We start from the raw sequence: 9,765 nt of genomic DNA, 5'->3' as shown, positions 1-9,765 counted from the left end.
GGTTGCAAATCAAAACTTCTGTTAGGTAGGAATTACAGTCCCTGAGGGAGTGTGGCCTGAACACCCTCATTCCCCAGGGGCAGACAGAGATTCTTTCTCAAACTCACTATTTCAGAGCACTTCACTGAGACCAGATAAGAAATAAGGTTTGAAAGGATGGCTTCACCTTTAGTCAAGTGCAGGCAGTGGCAGTGTCTGGAGCCGTGGTTTTCTCTGTCTGAGACTGCTTCAAGTGCTTCCTAGTGCATCTGTTCTTTGGGATGAAGGCAATGCTTTACAGAGGATCACATGGAGCATTAATAAATTAAAAAGTACAGCACCTATATCCACTGAAATAGCATTTAAATCTCCAGCTGAATCTGTGTGCAGTTTGGCTCATGCTCTGCTTTGCCTCAGGAAACCCTATGCTGCCTTTCTCTGAGAGAGACCTTTGTGTGCAAGTCCCCAAGCTCTCTGCAGTGCAGCAGAGCACACCCTGTCCCTTCCCTCCACACCTGCATGTGTAGTGTCACCCAGGCTGGAATGAGCTACTCAAGAGGGAGCTCTGCAGTAACCCATGCTGTATGGGGTTTTGTCCTGGACTAAAAATTTCTCCATCTCCCTGCACCAGCAGGGAGCACACCTGGGCCCCTGTGATCCTTCAGCCCCTTTCAAGTCCCCTTTTCTTAGCAATTGTGCCATGTAGCCACCTGGAAGGAGAAACACCATAAAAACCAGGATGAAATCCTGCAGAAGGAGATCACCCCACACTTTCGCACAAGTCTGGGGCCAGATGTCTTTCCCTGGTCCTACTCTGGGCAGGTCCTAGTGTAGGCCTGGTCATGGAACCCTGAAAACCCCAGCAAGAGCCCAGTGTTCTGCCATGCACCCAACAGACAGTCCCAAGCTAGTGTAAAAGCACCTCAGCAGTGGCCGTGAAACCTACAGGGACTGAGAACGTGCTGTTGCTGCGTGTTCCAGTCATCGGAGTTTCAGAGGTGTTTTTTGCCTTTCCATAACCAAAACTCACACCTGCAACCCCCGAGACACTGTGTGGGGGCCGTAGGTCCTGCCCCGCAGGGCCCTCGCCTCCGGCAGCATGTGGTCATCCTCTGCGAGCATCAGCCCCACACTGCGACCTCCTGCTCTGGCGAGAGGCTGAGCCCCCCGGGCTACGGCCTGGCCCTCGGCCGGGGCTTGTCGAGGCGGAGGGCAGAGCCGGCGGCAGGGAAGGTGCGGAAGGCTGGACTCCCCGCCCTCGCCTCCCCCTCCGACCCCGACGTGGAGAGGAGCAGCCCTGAATAACTGCGGCTCCGCCCTGGGGAAGGGGCACCCCTGCTCGCCCGCCCGCCCCCGGGGCTGTGCGACCCCCAGGGTGGGCCGCCCCCGCCTGCCCCCCCACCCCGCTACGCAGGCCGATATAGCCGCAGGGGGCCGGCAGCCGTCGGCCCGCTCGCCTCGACGGCGCCTGGCGGCGGAGGGCAGAGAGCAGAGACTCCCGCGACTCCGTCCCGCCCCGCCCCGCAGCGGGACCCTGCGCTGGCAGCACCCAGCTGTCTGCCCCTCCGCTTCCCGACAAGTCCAGCTTTCCCTTCCCAGACGGCTCGTCCTGACATGGCTCTGTCCCTGTCCGGCGAGTCGGTCCCCGGAGACGGCGGAGACGCGCTCGGGATGAGCCCTGGCCTCGCCTCCTACTATCCCTCTTTCCTCCCTCCCGTCCAGTACTTCGAGGCGGCCCCCGACTTCTTCCAGCCCCTGAAACCCCTGGGCGGGCTGGTTCCCTCCTCCCCGCCTCTGCCCTCCTTCTCCTTCAGCAGGGTCCCCGCTTTCCTGACCCAGCCGCCTCCCCTGCCAGCCGAGCCTTTCCCTGGCCTCCCCTTGCCCCTCTACACCAAGGTGCCGGTTCCTTTCCCTCCCAGCGAGGGCTCGGCCCGCGGGACGGGGGCCTTGGGATCGCCGTCGCCGCCCTATCCGAGCCCCCTGCTAAGGACCGCCCGCAGCCCGGGGGCCGACGAGGCAGCGGGGCAGAGCTGCAAGTACCGCTTCACCGAGGAGGAGCTCAACGCGGTGCTGTACGGGGCGCTCCGGAGCAACCAGCCGACCGGGAGCCTCCACGCCATCTCGGGGCTCCGGGTGTCCCCCGCCAGCTCGGGTAACGGGGTCTTCGACGGCGGCGAGAGGGACACTGGGTGGCACCGGGAGGCAGGGATGTGCCTGAAGCCGGGTGTGCGGGGGGGTTCAGGTCGGCTCCTAGAGGGGTACAGGCTATCCCGCGACAGCCAGGCTAAAGGGCCATCGCCGGGGGCACGTTGGATTTCTTTTCCCCGTGATTTTCCTGTGTTATGAGCCCACACCCTGAAAAGGCCGGGGAGTGATGCGGCTTCTGTCGGGGAGGCAGGACCCGCTCCTTTAGAGTCAGTGCTGGGCTGAAGAAGGGGTCCTTCTTCTGCAGGCGCTGCGGACTCCTCTGCCTCGCCGCTCGACTGGGACTCGCTGCAGTTACCCGAAGGTAGGGCCAGGACCGCCCGCGTCCGCGCTGGGCCGCCCGCGCCGCACTCAGCGCCCTGTCCCCCGCAGGGCTCTCGGTGTTGCGGTTGGCCTACGGGGACGTGTCTCACCTCGGAGTCTTCTGCACGGACCCCATCCCCAAAGGAGTCCGCTTCGGCCCTTTCCAAGGCAAAGTGATCAACACCAGCGAGATCAAGACTTACGACGACAGCTCGCTGATGTGGGAGGTAGCGGAGGCATCGCTGGGCTCAGCCTGCAGCCCCAGCGCGGGGTCGGGGCGAGGCTTTCGGCCACCCCTCTCCCGTAGCCTGCAAGAAGGGTTCAACCCAGTGTGGGTGGTGGGATTGGTGCGAGCGGGTCGTGCGGGATGGGTTGGCCAAAACTGATCCTGTTCTCTCTGCTCTGCAGATCTTTGAATACGGTCGCTTGAGCCATTTCATAGACGGGAAGGGCGCCGCTGGTAACTGGATGTCTCTGGTGAACTGTGCCAGATTCCCCGAGGAGCAGAATCTGACCGCTATCCAGTGTCAGGGAGAAATCTTCTACGAGACCTGCAAGGAAATCTTCCCTAAACAGGAGCTGCTGGTGTGGTACGGTGATTGCTACGTGCAGTTCCTGGGCATCCCCATCAGCTTGAAGGCCATGTCGGAAGGGAAGCCTCCGCAGCACCCCGAAGGTGAGCCTTCCAGCGACTCCTCGGGGGATGCTGCCCCTTTTTCCCAATAGACGTGTACCTAGCAGGGATTAGACTGGCACGAAGGGAGGTAAAGAAACACAGACATCACCTTTTTCCAGCTGTGTTTTATTTTAAAAATTTGCCAGACCCTGCGGTGAGCCGGTGGGCGGGTGACCGCGAGGGTGCTCGAGATGGCGATGGTCCCGCAGCCCCGGTCCCCCGGATCTGCCCGCCCTCTCGGGGAGCCGACCGTCGGCCGCCCCTTCCTGCAACTTCCACCATCCCAAAGCAGCATCTTCCCCTCGGAGCCGGGGAGCCTGTGGCTTGCACCGAGGGCTGCCGGCAGCGGGGAGCAAGAGGCGCCCCTTTCTGCCCCGACAGCTTGGTCTCAGTTCGCGGTTCCTCAGGGAGTTAAAAGTGTTGGTCTGACGATTGTAAAACATCTGGTCGTCCTGGGCTGAGCTTGCCTCGGCCCCGCAGCGCCGTTGTTCAGAGGTGCCGTTTTGGGGAGAAGAAGGGCTTTTCGGGGTCATTCCTTTTTTGGTCCTGTTTCATCTTAGGATTGCACACCTGACTAAGTGATATTTTTCATGCAAGTAACGCTCTCAGTAAATGGGGCAGGCTGAAGTCGTTCAGATCCCACAGTGTCGATATTGCTTGCAAAAGAAGTGGCTAATGCACTTACTCCCGGAGAGTGGGGTGGGATACTTCTGCTTGTAATGTGCTGAAAGTATGACGTTCTTCAAAGTGAAACTTGTGGAGATTTGTGCCAATGCTGGAAGATTTGGAGCGGGGAAGGGATGTGTCGGCCAGGTGCAGCAGAAGGGGAGAGAAGCAAATTGGCATGGAAATTTGGAATGGAAATTTTTGTACCTGTTGTCTGGAAGCGTTTAATTCAGACTAACTAAATCGTTCGTTTCATCTTAAAGTTTAAACCAAAGTTACTTTTATTAAAGATAGAAAAGGATACAAAAATATCTTAAAGTTTTCCAGTGTTGTTTCTAAACTCAGTGGTTGCAAACGGTTTGAAATACAAAAGAAAACCAAATAAACGTCTTATTTTGTTCGGTACGTAATTGAAAACGATAGAAAAGGTGTGCAAAATTATTTTCTTTTGGGGATGGGAGGTAAAATTTACGGACAGTAAATAAGAAATAAATAAGTAAATAAGAAATACCTGGCAATGGTTCCATATGGGGAGACGCTTTTATGTGGGACTCTGCACTGGGTTTTCACAGGTTCTCTAACTGTTTATAGAGTTACAAGGATGAAATCCTGTCTTTGCTGAAGTCAGTAGTTAAAGCCAGTCATTTTAGCAGACTAAGGGCTCTGGTTTGTCCCCCTCCCTTGGAAAGGAGCTGTGCGAGCGCTTAGGAGAGAGCGCTTAGGAGACCTGACCTGTATTTTGTTGATGATATTGCCAGCATCCGTTTACCGTTATCACCCTCCCAGAGGCTTTAAATTCCCCGTTGGGTCCCAGCTCTGACAAGGATGCAGATTTGAACTGAGTCCCTTTTGCCGTGGTGTAATGGCACGTGTGGTGTAATCGTTTCTGCTGTACAGAAGCCGGGGACAGCTTCAAGTGTGAGCGCTGCGGCAAGGTTTTTGCCTACAAGTACTATCGGGACAAACACCTCAAGTACACTCGCTGCGTGGACCAGGGGGACCGCAAATTTCCTTGTCACCTTTGTGACCGATCCTTCGAAAAAAGAGACAGGCTGAGAATCCATATTCTACACGTTCACGAAAAGCACAGACCTCACAAGGTGAGCCTGCTCCCGGGTCTCTCCTCAGTCACTGGCTCTTCTGGGGGAACTGATTAAGAAGTCTTTTTTGGCCCAGGTAAGATGCTGATGATGTTCCCCCTCCTCCAGTTTCCGTGGCAGTTCCCTGGTGGGAAGCTCTGCCTGTGCAGGGGGAGCTTGTCTTGTGCAGCAAAGCTTAGTTGGAGACATGTAATGGATTTATATGGGGAAAACAAACCCCACAGTGTCAGTAAGAGTTTAAAATGAAACGAATTATCTCCTGGGCTTTTTGGATATTTTCATATGGCTGTTACTCCTTTTCTTAAATAGTGTGGGGCTTCCCTTATCCAGGATCAGGAATGATGATGTCTCATGTCTGTTTCCCACACACACCCCCCCTGCGGTCTGAGAACTGGCCGACGTCTGTATATGTTTCTGTTGATCCAAACAGGAGTCAAAGGTTTTACACTCCATGTGGACCAGATTTTCAATTGATGAAAGCAAATCTTTAAAATACTTTACTCATCTCCACCAAACACCTTGCTCAGCACTGGCTTTCTCTGAGACTGGAAAATCAGACTTTTTCTAAAGGCTTGGGAAGGGCAAATTTAAGTGCCTGAGATGGCACAGTTAAATGAGTCCTAAAATTCTCCAAATACCTTTTTATAAATCATCTTACAATAATGTGATTTTTTTTCCAGGAAAATATTTTATAACTAAAATGGCGTTATTACAGTGTCAGAATATCTACATGGAATTAGTAAGAGATGAAAAACATTCTATTAAATATAAAGTGTTAAATACAATTTAATTTCTCCTTTCCTTTTCCTTTCCTTTCCTTTCCTTTCCTTTCCTTTCCTTTCCTTTCCTTTCCTTTCCTTTCCTTTCCTTTCCTTTCCTTTCCTTTCCTTTCCTTTCCTTTCCTTTCCTTTCCTTTCCTTTCCTTTCCTTTCCTTTCCTTTCCGAACCTCTCCGAACCTCCCCTCCCCTCCCTTCCCCTCTTCCCCTCTTCCCCTCTTCCCCTTTTCCTTTCTAGTTCTATGACTGACTCCACATTTCTGAAACAATGGTTATTATTGTAAGAGGTCAATTTAAGATTTTTTTTTTTTTTAGTAAGTTTATCTTTTAGGAAAAAAATAGCAAGTGGAGCTTGATTTACTTTTTTTTTAAAATGTGATGAGAAATACTCAGATTTTTATTACTGAAAGACATTGTCTGTTCATGTTATTGAAACTATTACAATGAAAAATTTTAAAATTTTGCATTATTTTTTATATATATAATAATCAATCTGTTCTTAAAACCATACTAAAATTCTGGCTATTTTAGATTGTTACTGCTTATAATTACTATTGTGTTTATATATACTTAAATACATAACATGTGTATATATATAAATATATGGAAGCATACATGCACACATCATCCACATGCATGCTTTGTCTTTTTAACTATGCTGTTTTTAACTATGCAGCCCTTTTTTTTTGCCCCCAGTGCTCTGTGTGTGGGAAGAGCTTTACTCAGTCCTCCAGCCTGAACAAACACATGAGGGTTCACTCTGGGGAGCGCCCCTACAAATGTGTCTACTGCAATAAGGTAAGGCATCCTGTCCCATCCCTCCATCTGTCCTCTGTTATCCTTAGTTTCTTTTCTGTTTTCTTTCAAGAAAATGCTTTGTATTTAAGCTGGTAAGTCTGTATATTCTGGGCAGTTGTGAGTTAAAGTGATAGGGCTGGATAAGACTGAAGAAACAAGATCTGGCCTCCATCTGATATAGAATTTGTGGTTCATCCCAGCTCAGTGATCTGCTGCAGAAATAAGGTCTAGGAAAGCTTGAGAGCATTTCAAATACCATCCAAGGCATGCATCTAGATCCAGTATCCCACTTTTTCATCAGATAGGTAGCTTTTGATACTAGTGACACTGCTTGTGGATTGCCGTAAAGAGATTTGGTCTGTAAACTGAACCTGCACAATAGGGATTTGTGCATGCTTACCTTGAAATGAGAGGGCTGTAGATGTGCAGCTGGGCATGGAGGTTTCGTTTGGAAAAGAAGACAAACAGAGCCATACAGCACTGATCAAAAATGTGCTCAGCTGCTACTGCCCATCACAGCAGGGATGATTCAGGTGAGCTCTCCCTGTGAAAGCAGTGACAGCTCTCCCAGCAGATAGAGGATGGTACAGGCTGCTGCTGGATGAATATTGGTAGGGCTCCAGGTGCTATGGAGTGTCCATGCAATGCAGAAACACCATCAGCATGTTGTCAGCTCCTTCTGATTTGGGAGAGAGACATTTTGTTTATGACTGGCTAGACTAACACAGAGCTGAAGTGTCCTGAAGTAACGAACCTTAGAAAATGCTCCTTTTGGCTATTAGATTTTTCTGTCTCCCAAAGATCCTGAACCCTTGTAGGCAGGGTCTAGGATGAGATGTCATCCCTTATCTCCTGATCACAGAAGGAGGTGGCAGAGCTCTACAGGTAAAGAGCTCTACTGTAGTAAAGAGATCTCTAGCGACCCTTGACCAGCCTCCAGTTAGTTCTCATTTGACTGCTGTGGATTGAATCAGGTTAAACTGCTAGTTCAGGATGCACCTATCCTGGACATAGCCATCATTTCTGAGGCTGGAAAACCAGGAGCTGTTATAAAGAATCCTCACCTGCTTGTCCTATGCAACCATGATTCCCCTTTTCCCCTTCTACCTCTAATGGTGGCTTTGCATTCCCAACTCCTTTGCTGTGAGATTAAAGGAACAGTGTTGCATCAACATCACTGTTCTGTCCCTCAAACACATTTTGGCCCCTTTGATATAATGCCTCCAGGGTCTTATGTGTATTGCCATTTGCTGCGAAAACTTAGTAGAGAGAATTTCTTGTGTGTGGTCTGCAAAGTGTCCTGGGAAAAGAAAAAATGGGGAAAACACTGGTAACTTTGCAACATTCGTGATCGAATTTTGGGGAGAGGGTTTTATCCCCAAATGGGAGGAAGAGTCTGTGACAGAGTGGGAAAGTGCACACTTTGCTACTCAAGTGTGTGTGTAGTGGTGGGGGACCTGGCTGGAAGATCTGACTGAAGGAAGAGTAATGATGGAGCAGGGAAAATGAACCTGCAAAAGATGTATGATGGACTGCATGGATGAATTCTAGCAGCTGAATCTCAAACCAGTGAAAGGGTTTAACCTAGAAAATTGAAGTTGAAAGAAAAGCTTGCATTATATTTCCCAAACACTAAGGAGCTGCAAAGCTAATTAGGACAGTATTGACTTCTTACCTCTGACATGAAGGAAGATATTTACTGGTGTCTCTGGTCAGAAATCTTTCTCTGAGCTTCATCTATCTCCATCTCCCTAGACTCAGCCACATCTATATAACAATAGCTATTGGCTTCTGATCCCTCATTGCTGTGGGTTTTTTGATTTTTTTTCCAATTATCTGAGGATGTGAGCTATTTCCGGACTTAATTTTCAGGTCACATGGCTTCTGGTAGGATCTGGGTTAGCTGAAGGTGGATATTGCATATGTGAAAACAAATTACTTCCAGCTCCATCCCCTTTCTGATCTGTGCCCCTTCAGGCATTCACAGCATCCAGCATCCTGCGCACTCACATCCGCCAGCACTCAGGGGAGAAGCCCTTCAAGTGCAAGCACTGCGGCAAAGCCTTTGCCTCACATGCAGCCCACGACAGCCACGTGCGGCGCACGCACAGCAAGGAGAAGGGCTGCACGCTGCCAGCACTTCCCTGAGCAGGAGGATTACAACTTCCACATGAGGATCCACACTGTTCATTAGTTGGGAACCCTGTGGGTGTGTCCTGGACCAGCTCATGTGTGTATCAGTGTGTGTGTATCTGTTTGTCCATGGTTGTGTGCACACCACGGGAGGTGACATTCACCCGTGCAGTGACTCTTGAGGTAGGTACAGTCTCTGGACCCAAGGCATATGACTGAGCCCAGGGGACAGGAGTTTTTTGGGTACACCCTGATGCCACACTGTGGTGAAGTTGGAATATTAGTTACTCAACCTGTCCTTTCCTCCCATACCCTAATTTTAACAGACGGGAGGGCATTTGACCTCCCCAAAACCTTTTGTGCACAAAGATCACTGTGAGGAGTGTTTCTGCGTCTGTAATGCACCATGGCTGTGGACTTCCTGATGTAGTCCATATCGAAACTTGTGTGAGGGATGTTTGTATCAAGTGCAGTTCTCAAAGCTGATTTAACCTGTTTTGTTTGGACACATGACCACAGGTATGGGGTCTATTTTCCCTTATCCTGTAAGTTTTCTAATGATGTTCTATTTAAATGTGAACTGCCTCAGAGATACTGACTGCTGGACCAACATAAAGGTATTTCAATTTCTTCATTCAGCTGCTGGGACATGGAGAGCTCCAGGACTGTGAAGATTAACTCTTCCAGAGGATGCTGGTTAGCCTAGAGAGAGAGAGAATCAGGGTGTGGTGAGATGTGCAGGCCTGACATGCCAGCCAGCAGAGGCAGTGAAGCTCTGCCTTCTCAGAGTTTAGAGGACCAAACATGAAGAAACGCCAGTGAGCTCTCAAGTTGGATCATAAGCAGTCGGGTGGCCTCACTGAGGCATTTCATTGTGGTCTCAGCACAGACCAGGATCCTGCAGGCACAGTCATTCTTCTTTCTGAATATCATTCAACCTGTCTGGTCCAGGCCAGATGGGTTTTTGTGGTGAGTCCTGATATGAAGGGTGGGCTCTTCTGCTTCCTCCTGGCTCTACACTGGATGACTGCTGTAGTGGCACTCCCTTCCTCTACTCAAAGTCTTAAACTATAGAATATGTGATGCCAAGACTCCTGAGAACCTAAAACTCAGCATGTGAAATTCCTC

General features: G+C 50.3%; 1 protein-coding gene across 1 annotated transcript; it reads left to right on the top strand.

The window, feature by feature from the left end:
• Positions 1-1,593: 1,593 nt before the first annotated feature.
• PRDM14 (PR/SET domain 14) lies at positions 1,594-8,652 on the top strand. Its single transcript, XM_051768911.1, has 7 exons — positions 1,594-2,131; positions 2,432-2,488; positions 2,557-2,714; positions 2,896-3,163; positions 4,727-4,929; positions 6,403-6,504; positions 8,482-8,652. The coding sequence occupies exons 1-7, from the start codon at positions 1,594-1,596 to the stop codon at positions 8,650-8,652; spliced, it is 1,497 nt and encodes a 498-aa protein (XP_051624871.1).
• The last annotated feature ends 1,113 nt before the right edge of the window (positions 8,653-9,765 follow it).

The sequence above is a fragment of the Manacus candei genome, unplaced genomic scaffold (assembly GCF_025592945.1).
Source record: "Manacus candei isolate 608988 ecotype Guabito, Panama unplaced genomic scaffold, ASM2559294v1 h1tg000008l, whole genome shotgun sequence".
Taxonomy (NCBI): domain Eukaryota; kingdom Metazoa; phylum Chordata; class Aves; order Passeriformes; family Pipridae; genus Manacus; species Manacus candei.
Note: the sequence above shows the minus strand (reverse complement) of the source record. Positions and strands in the feature narration are given on the sequence as shown.

What these genes read in the sequence shown, in the direction of transcription:
- PRDM14 (XM_051768911.1), top strand. Translation starts at nt 1,594, where the DNA reads ATGGCTCTGTCCCTGTCCGGCGAGTCGGTCCCCGGAGACGGCGGAGAC. An exon ending in GGTGTCCCCCGCCAGCTCGG is followed by an intron (nt 2,132 to 2,431) that starts GTAACGGGGTCT and finishes CTTCTTCTGCAG; the next exon opens with GCGCTGCGGACTCCTCTGCC. An exon ending in GCCTCCGCAGCACCCCGAAG is followed by an intron (nt 3,164 to 4,726) that starts GTGAGCCTTCCA and finishes TCTGCTGTACAG; the next exon opens with AAGCCGGGGACAGCTTCAAG.